Consider the following 16,671-nt stretch of genomic DNA (forward strand, 5'->3'; position numbering starts at 1 on the left):
CAGAAAAGGGGCTGAATTAATAGTCCTTTAAAAATGAGGTTTATGAACAAATTGGGTATTATTTGGCCATGGCCCAAATTTACACATACAGTAATCTCCTAATTAGCCCTGATGATAGAAAGGGTAGTGACATGGACCGTGCAAACCCCCAATCATGCTACATGCATCCCCACAGTGCTCTCTTCCTTCCACTCCCCTGAGGGCATCCTGCGCTCTGTACCCCCTCCCCCATCTCTCCATCCTTCCCAGGCCTTCACCAAGTGGAATCTTCTTTCTCATTCTGTCCCAGAGGCACCTGCACACTCTGGTTCTTCAAGACGAACTATTATTTGCTGACTTCTATTTTTTCTGATCTGTTCATTTATGTCTTACTTCCCCACGGGAAGAGAAGGGTCCTCAGGAAAAGGGGTGATGTTTTCTCACTCTTTTAACATGTTCCTAGCTCCCAGGGTGGTGTGGACATGAGGTAAAGCCTTCTCAATTCTCTTAGTGGACCTGAAAACTGCGGCCTGAGAACTTAGGGTTCCCACACTTTGTGTTGCAAGAACAATGCATGTGAGTCACCCAAGTGTAGGAGCACTGATTATATTCACACAGGTGTACACACGCACACCACAGGTAACCACTCTGCAAGACAAAGGTGACTTCTACAGCATTTAAATATAGCATAATAATATACCATAAAAGTATTATCAATTACGCCGCATACTATATTACAATATCCTTTGTAACAGACACATATACTTACTACCTTGCTCTGATGTATTGATTGTAATTTATGATGTAATGGCAACATTTAAAAAGAAAAGGGACAAGAAGCTAAGTGCCAAGATTCTTCAGAAGAATATGGTAGCACTTCAGAAAACAATGTACATTTTCTGACATGGGATCTCAATTTTAATAAGAATGATTGCTTTTGAAGAAACTCACATGTTCTGGCTTTTGCAAAAACACTTTTCAGGAGGGACTACAGTATTTGAAGCATGGAAAAGCTAGAGCTAAATATTAGCTTCGGTGTTTAGAGCAAATATTTTTACCCACCCACCTAACACTTCCAGTTATTTTTTTAATTTTTGAATTCTTTATACTTTCAATTTTATTTGTGATATTCATTTTTTTTTTGCTTCAAGTTTTTTAAATTAAATTTAACTTCCAATTAGGTATCATATAGTGTAATATTAGTTTCAGGAGAATTTAGCGATTCATCACTTATATACAACCCTCAGGGCTTATCACCAGTACCCTCCTTAATACTCACACCCATTTAACCCCTGTCCCACCCACCTTCCCTCCAGTAACCCTATAGTTAAAAGCCTGTTGGGGTGCCTGGGTGGCTCAGTTGGTTACGCATCCAACTCTTGATTTGGGCTCAGGTCATGATCCCACACTTCATGAGACAGAGCCCTGTGTCTGGCTCTGCATTGACAGTGCAAAGCCTGCTTGGGATTCTCTGTCTCTCTGTCTCTGCCCCTCCCCTGTGCACACGTGCACTCTCTCTCTCTCTCTCTCTCAAAATAAATAAATAAACATTTTAAAAAGGAGTCTGTTTTATAGTTTGCCTCTCACTTCCTCCCCCCCATCCTCATCTGTTTTATTTCTTAAATCCCACATAGGAGTGAAATCATATGGTATTTGTCTTTCTCTGACTGATTTATTTGGCTTAGCATAATACACTCTAGCTCCATCCATGTCATTGCAGATGGTAACATTCCATTCTTTTTACGGCTGAGAAATATTCCATTGTGTATACACACACACACACATATATACACAATATATGTATTGTATGTACATACACATATATACATTCATTAATCAATGGACATTTGGGCTCTTTCCATAATGTGGCTATTGTTGATATTGCTGCTATAAACATTGGGGTGCACAAGTCCCTCCAAATCAGTATTTTTCTATCCTTTGGGTAAATACCTGGCAGTGCAATTGGTATACCATAGGGTAGTTCTATTCTTAACTTTTTGAGGAACCTCCATACTGTTTCCCAGAGTGGCCACACCAGTTTGCTTTCCCATCAATAGCCAACACCTGCAGTTGTTAAAGGACAAAGAGTGCTATGGAAACTGCCATCTCTCCTGCAGCACTATGGGATGGAAGAACTCAGCAGATAGGAGGCTGGATTCTTCACCTGTCAGATTCGGTTCTGTGCCCAGAGTGTCAGAAACTCCCTTCTATGTCCTGACCCTTAGACAGTTTACAAAATGCTTCCGAATGTCCCTGCCTCCCTAGGCTGGTGAGTTTTAGTTCTTAATTCTGTGCTTATTTGGGGACAGGAGAATTTCCCCTCCCATGCCCTGCTGCAGTGTTTCCTAAGGATCTGGAAGCATCTGAGGTCTAGGAGTTAGGGACAATACAGAGTGTGTATGCGGGTGTGTATGTAGGGGAGGTCCCTCATATCATCATTCCCTCCTGAATACTCAGGCTCTTCCCCAGCAAGGGGTTCCCTGGATATAGGGGCATATGTGAGGTGCTGTAAGACTGACCCTGGCCAGATTCCCTTGAGAGGTGGTGCACCTGACCCAGGAGGTAGTTGAAATCAAAAAAGTTTACAAGAATGGGAGCTAAATGGGGAAGAGAATAAAAGTCACCGAGTCTCTACCAGGTCAGTGGCGATATGCTACCTGCTTCATTAAATTACCCAACAGCTCTGTGGTTTCGGGTTTGTTTCCCTGTCTTATAAATGAGGAGACTGAGCTTCAGAGGGAGTGCAGAAGCCATGTTCAGTCTCTCGGCTAATCAGAATGCCATGAAAAACCCCAGCCCTGATCGAAGGTGCTGGCCTCCTAAATGTCATCAGCTGATGCAATTAAGACTTTAAAAGCCTTCTTCCTAAGAGCATTATTATTTCTCGTGAAGAATGCTTTCCCAGCCTCAAAGGTGATGGAGCCAGCAGCTATGACCTGAGAGCCATGGAGAAGAAAAACAAATGGTAAACATTCTTCATCAGGATAATACATTTGCAAGACAAAATGTTAGCTATTAAAATATTCCATGAGCGGGAAGCTGCTTGACCCTGTATCTCCCTTGAGCATTTACAGTAAAACAGGCATCTGGTATTTGCATGCCTTCAAAGTTTCCTTTGGTTTGTCACTGGGACTCTGAAAATAACCCAGTTCTACTAAATTATTGATTAAATCCAGGCCATTTGCAAAATCCAGCTGAGGCTCAAAGGCTCAGGGAGTGCAGAAAACCCACAGTGAAAACTAAGGAGAGAGGGAGAGAGAAAGAGAGAGAAGGGAGCAGAGAAATTGAAAGGAGGGTCCGGTACCTGCCCCTCCGCATTCCCCCCCCCCCCCCGCAATTGGGTGTTTATTTTCATTACCCGCTTCCTGGTCTTGTCTTTAAGGAATGGCTTGATGAGCGTGTACAGGGCATGGATGTACCAGGGTTGGTTGACAAAATGGACTCCTCCAAAGCGGGCTGGAAAGCTGTCCTGGGGCGGAAAGAGAGAAATGCACACCAATTAGCACACATTCCAGATTGGACTGGGCCCACAGGACGGCAGCCCTGGGAACAACCTGCTTCTCCTCTCCGACTGAAGCACCAGCTAATGGCAGGAAAGAAAGAAAGCACACATACTTCCCACTGTTAATGTTTCCCCTATTCTCCTTGCTTCTTTCCTCCCCTTTGACTCCATAACTTAAAAACTGTGCCTACATGGCAGCCCTGTGTTCCCCAAGTCACAGGGATAGGACCTCCGATGTGGCCCAGGAGCGAGTGTGAACCAGGTGGTGAAGGAGCCGGAATTCTGCCGCGTGTCAGACAAGCCCTGGGCACATACTCACTCTTCTACCCTCATTCTCGGCCCACCAGCCGCAGCCCTTTCCAGGAGCATTATCATGACAGCAGGTAGAACTTTCTAGGTGTAGGAAGGGATTGGAAAAGGATTTCAAAGGAACTGAAGAGATAGAGCTTTCTGGAATCCACCAATGTATGACAGCATTCGCTGGCAACTTGTCCACAGATTCCAGGGCTAGTCCCTTCCTTCATCCCCGGTCCCACAAGGTAGGGCCCAGGGAGAGGACACTTGTGGATTGATGGGCTAGTTGATTCCCCTAACAGAGAACTCGGACCTCCTCTTCTGCAGATCAATATATTTTGTATAGATCAGGAAATAAGAGCATCTTTTAAATGCTTCCATTTTAGAATACAGATCAGGGCACAGTCTTACCTTTAGAAAAACAGAGAAGCTGTTCTCCATGCTAATTAGACCCACAAAATAAGGGGCCTTGACCATGAAGTCTGAGCTAGTCCCATGGCACCCGCACCAGAGCTCCTGATGCAGAGCTCCCGCAGATTGCACTGCATTCATCTTGACTAATGGAATTAAAAAAGAAAAAAAGAAGGAACACCCGAAGCTATTTGAATTGCGAAGGGTGCTGCCAGTCCATTTCATGGCAACAAGCATCTTTGTAAAATGTAAGGAAGAAGAGAGGAGAGTGGAAGGAACCGAGCTGCCCGCTAAGAGCTCTGGTGGCAAGCCGATCCCCGAGGGTGAACGAAATGCCTTTGCCTGGGTCTTTTTTAGTAACAAGGCAAGAGGGTTATTAGCTTTTTTTCAGAGCCCTGGGAGTCCAGGATCCCCGGGGATCGTCCACACCGAGACCTAGTTCCCAGAGTAAGTCCATGAATGTCAACGTAAGGGTTGACATTTTAGAAACTTAAAAATAATGTTTGCCTTTATCTAGACATTTTCCAGAGTACAAAGGAACCGCTTATTTTGAAGACAAACCAGGCAATTTGATTAAAAGTCTTTGTTTTGGACGGTGCGTATTTCTTACTTGTTTTATTTTTAAAAACTCATTGAAACCACCAGGTAAGGGTGGAGAGGCTGTTTTTATTAATTTATTCATGTGTCATAATCTCTCATTATTCCAAATCTAACTTTGGACATGTAAAGGATTTTAACAAGGCTGTCTTTTCTCTGTTAGGGTAGTTTGGGATCTAAAAGTTCTTTGGTGCCCTAAAACAATAAGATCATTCCTCAGAGTTTTCCCTTAACAAAAAGTGTTACATGCTAACTTCACCTGTTTTCGTTCTTCTGAACTTGTTATTCAGAAACAAAACTCAGTATCCCACACCAAGCATGGTTACTGAAGGACCCAATGAAAGCCTATTGCGTTACACATTTTCACGTTAGTAAAGTGGAAGAAAACTGTAAATACTACTCTCAAGGCAGTGGGTAAAATCTCAGAGAAAATATTAGCCTTTTTAAAACATCTAGAGTCTCTAAGTTTTAGTCTATGGAAACTCAATCGTCCAAGACATCAAAGTGGTCTTCTGTTTGTGTCAGAGAAGGTTGAAAGAAAAAACACAGGGCTGAGACCCAGTCAGTTCTCTCTAGGTTGGCCCTGGCTTCAAGCCTGCTGGCTTGAAGGCATGGGATTTTATTGATCTCATCCAGGTCAGCCAGTAACTATGTGCAGATACATGTCTGTAAAAAATCCTGTGTCTCAGAGGTCTAGGTTTGGGCCAGAGTGGAAACAAGATCGCTTCGCTTCAGGTCTCTCTAGAAAATTCAAACAAAGTCCCCTCTTATTTAATAAAGACGAAGTGCAAATGTTCTGGTATTCTCAAATGTGTCTGACCATGTTATTAATAATGGAATGTGTGTGTGTTGTGCCAGGGGAAGTGTGTGTGTTTGTGTGTGTATGTGTGTTGTGCCAGGGGAAGACGGGAAGAAAACATTGGCCAACACAACCCTCTGATAAGCCATGACTATCATTGGTGGTGTTTCCTGAACTCATTAGTAAACCACAGAGAGGGGGAAGCAAACCACAGATAAAGGGAAAATGTCTCCAAAGACCCCAATGGTTCACTACCCATATTGAGTTACATTTCTTAGGGTCTGGACCCATCTCAAGATGGCAGGCCAGGATTCGATGACAGTGTAACACTTTGTCAGAGTTCTTGGTAACTAAAGAATATGTGCTAAAACATACCCTGCATTCAAGAAAATGCTGTTAATTTCTGTACATTTCATGCACCTACCAGTAAAAATATACATCACCTCAAATGATAAGGATATACGAATTGTAAAATTTGTCCCCGGGTTTATTTTACATTAATGTATTTCCTTATGACAAAAATAACCCATTCTAAAAAAGTCAAAAATAAATTTAAACCATTTTTTAAAAGCTAGAAAATAGAGAAAGACAAGAAAGAAGATGAGACAGATCATGTATTTTCCCACTGCTAAAGACATACTCTTACTATTTTCTGTCATTTAGGACAGGCTCCATTATAATAACACACAGCCCCTGCTTTTTATCTTTGAAAACTATGAAGATTTATTTCTTGCTCACACAGAATCGAATATCCTTGCTGGGTTGGCGGGGAGCCATGCTGGCTTTGCTGTCAGCCAGGGATGCAGCCTTCGCCATCTGGGACAGTGCTGCTTGCCATGGCTGGAAGAATCACACCTTAGATCTTAAGGTTGGCCACCAGAAAGTGACATGCTTCATCTGTCATATGCGATAAGCCAAACACGTGCCTGCCCTCAAAAGGGTCAGGAAGTGGGCTCCTACCATGTGCCTAGTAAGGGAAAGACTAAATTGCCGGTAGACAGCATTGAGGTTACCCATGCTCTGTTCCTTCTTCCCTTCCTTCCTTTCCCTTTTTTTCCTTCTTTTTCTTCTTTTCTTCCTTCTTTCCTTTCTTAGTGGGATCATGCTTTTGATATTGGACTTAATAACTATTCATCGATGGCCTGCTTGATGCTGGTGATACAGTATTGAATAATACAAATGTAGCATTCACAGGTGGTGGGGACACAGGCAATGTCAATCAGGTAATGGTTTGTTGAGCATCTTTAGTTCTTCACTGAAGCATCAGTTTGTACCTTGCACCTCTTCAGCTCAGCACATATTTATGAGGGCGAACACATCTTCCAAACTAGTCCTCAAAGCATTCTAACTCCACATTCAAAAAGTGCTACCTCTGAATCTCTGCTACCTAGAATACTGGCTCAACAGCTGACCTGTGAATCTGAGCTCCACTCACTCATGTTCAGGAAGCCCTCTCTGCTCTCTGAATCTGCAGAGTAGGGCTGTTCTCATCCATGTGCCATGTTTTCCCATATGGGATAACTATTAAAGCATCTCAATTAAAGATAAGGATCTGATATCAGAGAGCATGCAAAGTAGGATCACAAGATAAATGGAGAAGTCAGTGACCAATAAAGTGATGGGGTGATAAGGAATAGGTCTGAACAAACAGGGAAATAGTTTGTATTGTATTGTATTGTATTGTATTGTATTGTATTGTATTGTATTGTATTTTTAAGTGTTTATTTATTTATTTTTGAGAAAGAGAGAGCACAAACAGCAGAAGGGCAGAGAGAGAGGGAGACACAGAATCTGAAGTAGGTTTCAGGCTCTGATCTGTCAGCACAGAGCCTGATGTGGGGCTTCAACTCATGAACTTTGAGATCATGACTTGAGCTGAAGTTGGACACTTAACCTACTGAGTCACCTAGGCAGCCCAAAAAAGACAATATTCTGCTTTCTTATTTCATGTTTCATATTTTAAACAAGTATCCTTTCAATATGTGTAAAGCGTTCTATGCAATAGCAGCAGAATACACTTTCCTTTTAAGTATCCATAGGGGCGCCTGGGTGGCCCAGTCTTGTTAAATGTCTGACTTCAGCTCAGATCACAATCTCGCAGTTCGTGGGTTCGAGTCCTGTGTCGGGCTCTGTGCTGACAGCTCAGAGCCTGAAGCTGCTTCAGATTCTGTGTCTCCCTCTCTCTCTGCCCCTCTCCTGCTCATGCTCTGCCTCTCTCTGTCTCAAAAATAAATAAACATTAAAAAAAATTTAAGTGCCCACAGAACGTATATCAAGACAGACTGACCATACCTGGGACATTAAAAAAAAAACAAACACAACAATCTTAAAAGAAGTGAAATCATACAGTGAAATCTGTCCATAATGGAATCAAACTGGAAATTTAACAGAAAGTTAACAGGAAAATTTCCAAGCCCTTTGAAACTAAAGAGCACATATTTAAATAATTCGGGGGTGGGGCAAAGAAGAAGTCTCAAGGGAAATTTAAAAATACAGGGAACTGAAGGGAAATGAAAATACAATGTATCAAAGTTTGTGAAAAAGAGCTAAAGCAGTGCTGACGGGGAAATTTATAGCACTGACTGCATAGATACAAAAAGAGGAAAAATCTTGAGTCAGTAATTAAAGCCCCCACTTTAAGAATGTAGAGGCAGAGTCACCTGGGCTGCTCAGTTTGTTAAGTGCCTGACTTTGGCACAAGTCATTATCTCATGGTTTGTGAGTTCGAGCCCCATATTGGGCTCTGCACTGACAGTGTGGAGCCTGCTCGTAATTCTCTCTTTCTCCTTCTCTCTCTGCCCCTCCCCCACTGTGCGTACTCTCTATTTCTCTCTCTCTCTCAAAATAAATAAACCTTTAAAAAACAAAGAACATAGAGGAAGAAGAGCAAACCAATGCCAAATCAAGGTTAAGAAAATAAATAATAAAGAGCAGGAATCAATGACACTGAAAATAGAAAAACAATAAAGAACATCAATGAAACAAAGAGCTGATTCTTTGAAAAGGTCAGTAAAATAAACAAACATTTAGCAAGACTGACAAAGAAACAAAGGGACATGTCACAGATTACTAAGGTCAGGAACAAAAGTGCAGATATTGCTGCAGACTCTGCAGACATCAAAAGGATAATCAAGGAATATTGTAAGCAATTATACACATATATGTGACAACTGAGAAGAAACGGGCCAATTCCCCAGAAAACACTAACTACCACTACTCACCCAGGATGAAATAAGTAATTTGAATAGCGCTTAACTATTAAGAGAATTATTACATTTGTAACTTTAAAAGTTACCCGAACTGTGCTCAGGGTCACTGGAAGATTCTACAAAATTTTCAAAGAAGAGTTAGCATCTATTCTACATCACTTCTTCCAGGAAATAGAAGAGGAGAAAACACTTTCTGATTCATTTATGAAGCTAGTATTACCCAAATACCAAAGTGAAACAAAAATACCATAAAATAAAATTACAGATTTTATTTTACAAGTACCACAAAATAAAATTGCAGGTCAATATCTTTCATTAATATGGTTATAAAAATCCTTAAACAGAATATTAGCAAGCAGAATTTAGCAATATATATAAAGAAGTATATACTATGTACAAGTGAGGTTTATACCAGGGATGCAAAGCTGGCTCAATATTTAAAAATTAGGGGCGCCTGGGTGGCTTAGTCGGTTAAGCGTCCGACTTTCGCTCAGGTCATGATCCCGCGGTTCGTGGGTTCGAGCCCCGCGTCGGGCTCTGTGCTGACTGCCAGCTCAGAGCCTGGAGCCTGTTTCAGTCTGTGACTCCCTCTCTCTCTGACCCTCCTCTGCTCACGCTGTCTCTCTCTCTCTCTCCTAGAAATAAATAAAAAATTTAAAAAAAGAATTAAAAAAAAATTAATTAACTGAATGATTAACCATATTTTCTAGTTTCTATATTTGATGGCTTGCCATCTGAGGACTTGTTGATGAGGAAGGAACTGCCCCTTGGCTGATTCTTAGAGAGAGCAAGAGAGAACCCCTTTATATGCAGACTACCCAATCCCGCACTCGTACCCCCACCTGCCTCTTTTATTGGACTCTTGCACTCTGGGCCACTATTCCTCTGCCCTAATCACTCCCAGGACCAGGGACAGCTCCTATACCCAGGAGCCCACGGGAATTATTCAAACTAGCCTAAATCCTAAACCTTCGTACCTTCCTATACCTGCCTTCCTTATTTCTTGCCTTGAAAATCACAGTTAAGACTCTTGCCCAGTTTTCTCCTCACTCTCTCTGCCTCCTGACAAACCGCTGTCTTCCTCTTGTGCCTCTCCCATCATGACATGCCTTGACCCGGTTTCTAGGGATCTGTAACTAGAACAAATTAATTCCTTCCTGACAGTCATTTCCATGTCTGTGTGTCTCACCATACCTGATTAAAACAAAACCCAAGTGCCCTTACAACAGTAATCCACTGTTTGGGCAGGCCAAAGAGGAAAAATTACACGATCTTATCAAGTGATGTAGAAAAAGAATTTAACAAAATTCAGCACCCATTTGTGATTAAAAAAAAAAAAAACTCCTGGAAAATTTGGACTCTATTTGGAAATAACATGATTATCTACATAGAAAATCCCAAGGAATCTATAAAAAAAAAAAAAAACACCTGACACCAAAAAAGAAAAAATACAACCTTCCTATAACTGAGTTCATTAACATTGCAGGATATAAACTAAACATACAAAGAATCTACATAAAGCCACTGAAATTTAAAATGCAATACTATTTATAATTGGTCCAAAAATGAAATACTTAAACTATAAATCTAACAAAACATATCCAGGATTTGTATGCTGAAAACTGCACAATGCTGATGAAAGAAATCAAAGAAGATTTAAATGAATGAAGAGACTTATTATATTGTGAACCAAAAGAGAACATACTAAATATGTCAATTCCCCTCAACTTGATAGACAGATCTACAGTATCTATCAGAAGCCAAGTGAGATTTTTTTTCTGTAGACATCAATAGGAATATTCTAAAATTTATATGGAAAGGCACAGACCCTAGAATAGTAAAAACAATTTTGAAAAGAAGAATAAAGTGGAAGAAATTATTTTACCCAAACCAAAGCTTATTAGAGCTGCAATAATCAAGACTGTGTGGTATCAGAGGAGGGGAAAATGCATGGGTCAATGAAGCAGCATAGAGAACTCAGAAATCGATTCACACAAATATGCCCAACTGACTTTTTACTAAAGTACAAAAGCATTTCAACAAAGGAAGAAAGCTTTTCAACACATAGTACTGGAGTAACTGGACTTCCATAAGCATCAATCAATCAATCAATCAATCAATCAATACCTCTCTTAAATTATACACCTCGTATAAAAACTGACTCAAAATGGATCATGGACTTAATGTAAAACACAACTATACAGACTTAGAGAAAGTATTGGGGACAATCTTTAGGATCTCGGACCAGACAGTTTTTAGACTTGACTCCAAAAGCATGATCCATAAAATGAGAAGAATAATAAATTGGATATCGGCAAAATTTAAGAAGCTGCGAAGGGGGACAAAATATTTGCAAACCACTTATTCATAAAGGAGTAATATATAGGATATATAATACACCTCAATCTCAACAGCAAAAAGGCAAATAATCCAATTAGAACATGGACAAGAGACATGAAGAGACTTTTTCCCCAAGAAACTATATGGATGTCAAATGAGCACATGAAAATATGTTCCATATCATTAACCATTATTGAAATGCAAGTTAGACTCAATGAGCTATTACGCTATAAACCTATTAGAATGTCTTAAAAAAAACAAGAACACCAAACGCTAGTGAGGACATGGAGAAACTAGATCATTCCTACATTGCTGGCGGGAATGTAAAATAGTACAGTCACTCTGGAAAACATTTTGGCAGTTTTCTGAAACATTAAATATACACCTACCAGATTACCTAAGAATTACACTCTGGAGTATTCATCCCAGAAAAATAAAAACTTATGTCTACACAAAAATTGGTGCATGAATGTTTATAGCAGATTTATTTGTAATAGTCCCAAACTGGAAATAACCTAGATGTCCTTGAGTGAATGAATGGTTAAGCAAATTAGTACATTAATACCGTGGAACACTACTCAGCAATTAAAAGGAACAATTACTGATACACACAATAATCTGGAAAAACCTCTGGAGAATTTTGCTAAGCGGAAAAAAAACTCATCCCCAAAACTTATATATTGTATGATTCCATTCATACAATTACATTCTTGAAATGACAAAATATAGAAACAACAAATTGGTGGTTACCAGGGGTTAAAGAGCGGGTGAGGGTTGAGGGAAATGGGTGTGGCTATAAAAGAGTAACATGAGTGATCTTTGTGGTGATGAAAATGTTCTGTATCTTGACTGTATCAATGTCAGTACCTTGGTTGAGATATTGCGTATAGTGTTGCAAGTCATTACCAGTGGGGCAAACTAAATAAAGGCCATGCAGGATGTCTCTGTATTATCTCTTACAATTGCATGTGAATCTACAATTATTTCAAAATAAAAATTAAAGAATATGATATTTGAATATTTTAGAACTCTCTAAAGTGGAAGTAGCCATCTTTAAAATATAGCAGAAGCATTTCTATGGGTGATTTTTTCTGCCTTACATGGAATGTTAAACAAACAATGGCAAAGTAAATTAAAAGGCACAAGATACATCGTAGGATGTTCCGAGGTGCCCTTCTTTATTTTCTTTGGGAGTCTTGGCCAGTGTTCAGTGATTCCAGCAATCTATCAGAAATGTACTTTATGTTTTAATGGGCACTTCATTTCCACTTCATTTTCACACTGGCTCTATTCGAGCATCGCTCGGCTGCTTTTTCTTGGGTTTGATTCGGATTTAGGAGCAACGTGACAGAGGCCTAACTATTTCCTCTTTCTTTGACAATCAGATACAGATGTTACTGGCGGCAGTTGGTCAAGTTTCCTGCTGGCTAATGAAGCACTTACTAGTGCCATCTTCTGAGATTTGTAATGCCTGCAGAAGAACGTATTTCACAATAGGGCTCAAAACACATCTGACCTCAAAATCACATTGCCCTATGAAGCCTGGGGAACTTTGCTCGCAACAACTGCCCTCTCAAACTCTCAACCTTTCTCATCTCTTCTGCTGCCCTTATGTGAAAAGTAAAACAGGGCCACTCAAATCCCCAAATACATGAACTTCCCCCATCTATTGCAATTCCTCTGAAAACCAAATGCGGGAAAGGAAAAGGGACAGATGAGCCCAAGAGCTGTCTCTCATACTTTCTGCCTCCTTCCCTTGAGCAGCTCTGAGTGCTCTTCAGGGCCTTGGCAGAGGGAATCCATTCATTCATATAACTGTGCGTATGTAGGTAGGTCTGCAGGAAGTATAAAGACACACGCATGAAGATCGGCTTTATCTATTCAGTTTATGCATGTCCTAGTAAGGACACCCATTTCCCACATCAAAGTGTACAGATTAAAACATTTTCAGCAGCATAAATGGGCTTCACTGATGTGAGAGAGCCTTCTAAAAATGCGATATTTCATACTGATGGGTTTTTATTATACCACGTGGTAGTCATTAGTGTGAAAGTCACATATCCACCTATTTGCAAGGAAATGGAGAGCTCATGCCTAGCAGTTACACACCAAATGCTTCATATATATCCGTAGCAAGCACGAAAGAGGAGAGAACATGCTTATTAGCAAGGCCGCTGGTCAATGGCTTCAACTGATTACAGGCGATGGATTTTCTTCCAATATATGCTCCTAGAAATCATTGTTGACTTCTGAGAAACTGTACTGACCTGGTGTTCTCTTGAGGTCAGGAAGGATTCAGTTGTTTGTTTGTTTTTTAATGTTTTATTTATTTCTGAGAGACAGAGAGCATGAGCAGGGAAGGGTCAGATAGGGAGGGAGACACAGAATCTGAAGCAGGCTCCAGGCTCCGAGCTGTCAGCACAGGGCCCGACGCAGGGCTCAAACCCACGAACAGTGAGATCATGACCTGAGCCGAAGTTGGACGCTCAACCGACTGAGCCACCCAGGCGCCCCGGGCTCAGTTTTTTTTTTAATGCAAGTTTAGATCAGGACAGGCTAGAAGATAAAAGGTTGATCTGCAGATCCTGAAACGGATTGGCAGTGCTCCTAACCATAGTAAGCAAAGCTCGCCTTCTGTCAAACTGAGCTTACCAGCAGATCAAGCTCAGAACCCTCTCTGGTTGCAACAGTCCTAAACAACATTCCTTGGCCATCCCTTTCATGTTCAATTCTGCCCACCAGGTCAGCAAGCAGTTATCAGGCCCCTCTTATATGGAAAATGCAGATGTGCAGGGATATAGGAAACATAATCTCTGTCCTCAACCAGCTCATTGTCCAGTGGGAAATGACAATACTTTGAAAGGAAGACACAGAATTCAGAGTTTAGGTTCTGTGCTCTATGGTAGTTCCTTTAAAGCAAAGCTAATAAACAGCTCAGGAAGCCAGAGGTGAAGATCAGGGAAGGCTGGATGTCCTGCAGAGGCCAGATAAAAACGCCTTGTATAAAGAGCTAACAAAATACATTGTGACTATGCTTGAGGGTCTTCAAGAGTTTATTTGCCACCAGGAGTCCCTACGTTTTGCTTAGCACTACTGTGGTATAAGAGTAAGCTTCAGATGATCTCTGTTTTAAAACATAGGAAAAGGAAGGAAGGAAGGAAGGAAGGAAAGAAGGAAGGAAGGAAGGAAGGAAGGGAGGGAGGGAGGGAGGGAGGGAGGGAGGGAGGGAGGGAGAAGGAAGGAAGGGAAAGAGCTCAAAAATCATCTTGTGGTTCACACCTGTCAAATTTTTGCCAAGATAACAGAAAATGACTATAAATTTAATGACTATCTTGATTACACTGGTATCACCTCATGTCTGGTACGAACGCCTTTAGTAACAAGAAAACTGAGATAATCCCAATTGTTTTTTTAACTTCCTACTTAATCAAGCTCCACATAGAACTGTATCCTTCTTTCACTCTGGCAATCTCATTGCTGCTCAAGTGAGATGAGCTAAAGGGCGACCATGACTGCTACCAGGAAAGGAGCACGGTCACGCTGAGTCTGCAGAGATGAACTCAAGCAATGGAAACTTAAGTTGCCACAAAAATCACTTCCAGCTTTTCTAACCATGGTGCCCTTATATCTGACTATTAAGTAGCAAATACATTGTGGTAAGGACACAATATTTCATCTTCAGGTTTCCCTGGGGGTCCCTAAGTAGTAAACAGATGATTGTTGTTCATTATTTAAAAGCCAATTCATGGAGAAACCCAGGTTGCTTGGATCACTGATTTGCACTGGAAATCAATGCAAGAAGATACAGTATTCTTCATATCATTCAACCTTGAAGTTTAGTGCTTAAACTCACAAAAGTATGGTGTCTCTTAAAGAAAGAAGCATGATGGAAATGACACAGAAATCACTGAAAGCAAAGTTGCCAGCTAATGAGAAGCCTTTAACCACAAAATGTCCTTGATTTGCGACTAGGGCTGTAATAAGCAAGGGCACTAAAATGTTAAAAGTCTTAATAAATACAATTTAAGAAAAAATATTAAAAACAATGAAAGTAACTCAATAGGTAAGAATTGGGCATATAGTGTCTATCAGGAGCTTTCATATGTGTTAACTCATGTAACACTCATGACAATATTATGTGGATGTTATATATGGATTGTATTATCTATTAAAGTATACCAGTTTTACAAGTGAGGAAGCAAAGCCTTACTTAGGGTAGTTAAACACTTGTCCAAGTTCACACATCAAGGAGAGAGTGAATGAGTTTTAATCCAGATCTGTCTGTTCTTATAGTTGATGCCTTTATCCCTCTACTACAGGCTCATTTAAGCTCTTTACATCAGCACAATTTTGACCGTGCATTTTAAGAATGCAGTGCTTACTAATTCAGATAAGATTAATCAGGTCAGTAAGACTAATTCTGTTATTATTAGAATAGAATGGATAGCTGTTCTTAATAAGGACTCTAGAAGTTTTAAAGGTAAAGCTGAATATCCACATATTGATCATGCCTTATTGGGGAATATTGTACTTTTATAGCATAGATATATTTATTTTAACATGGTCTTATTCTGCAGGAGATCTCAGCCCACCAAAACTTTTCTTGTATTGGAGCACATTTCATTTTCTAAACTCTAAATACACCTCATTTCTCCATGTGGAAAATTACCAATAACAGTCAGAATAGCTAAAATCAAAAACACAAAATGGGGCGCCTGGGTGGCTCAGTCGGTTCAGTGTCCAACTTCATCTCAGGGCATCATCTCGTGGTTTGTGGGTTCAAGCCCCATGTTGGGCTCTGTGCTGACAGCTCGGAGCCTGGATCCTGCTTCCGGTTTTTTCTCCCTCTCTCTCTGCCTTTCCCCTGCTTATGCTCTGTCTCTTTCTGTCTCTCTAAAATAATAAATAAACATTCAAAAAAATCACACACGTAAGAAACAAGTGTTGGTGAAGATGTGGAGAAAAGGAACCCTCTTGCACTGTTGGTGAGGATGCAAACTTGTACAGCCACTTTAGAAAACAGTATGGAAGGGCGCCTGGGGGGCTCAGTTGGTTGGGTGGCCGACTTCGGCTCAGGTCATGATCTCACGGTTCATGGGTTCGAGCCCCGCGTCGGGCTCTGTGCTGACAGCTCAGCCTGGAGCCTGCTTCAGATTCTGTGTCTCCCTCTGTCTCTGACCCTCTCCTTCTCACGCTGTCTCTCTTTCTCGAAATAAAGAAAACATTAAAAATTTTAAAAAAAGAAAACAGTATGGAGTTCCTCAAAAAGTAAAAAAGAGAACTACCCTATGATCCAGCAATCTCACTACTGGCTACTTACCAAAAAAATACAAAGGGATAGTTTATAGCAGCATTATTTATGATAGTCAAATTATGGAAGCAGCCCAAGTATCTATGGATAGATGAATGGATAAAAAAAGATGTATTATGTATGTGTATATACGTATATAAAATATATATATAATGGAATATTATCCAACCATATAAAATAATGAAATCTTTCCATTTACAATGATATGGACGGAACTAGAGAGTATAAT

At 40.5% G+C, this 16,671-nt stretch overlaps 1 protein-coding gene across 1 annotated transcript in view; it reads right to left on the bottom strand.

The window, feature by feature from the left end:
- CLVS1 (clavesin 1) overlaps positions 1-16,671 on the bottom strand; it is a 161,823-nt gene that overhangs the window by 31,665 nt on the left and 113,487 nt on the right. The window contains exon 3 of the mRNA XM_039249126.1: positions 3,338-3,448. Within this exon, the coding sequence (XP_039105057.1) occupies positions 3,338-3,448 (111 nt within the window). The remainder of the gene's footprint in view (positions 1-3,337; positions 3,449-16,671) is intronic.

The sequence above is a fragment of the Hyaena hyaena genome, unplaced genomic scaffold (assembly GCF_003009895.1).
Source record: "Hyaena hyaena isolate Hyena2069 unplaced genomic scaffold, ASM300989v1 scaffold_327, whole genome shotgun sequence".
NCBI classification, from domain to species: Eukaryota; Metazoa; Chordata; class Mammalia; order Carnivora; family Hyaenidae; genus Hyaena; species Hyaena hyaena.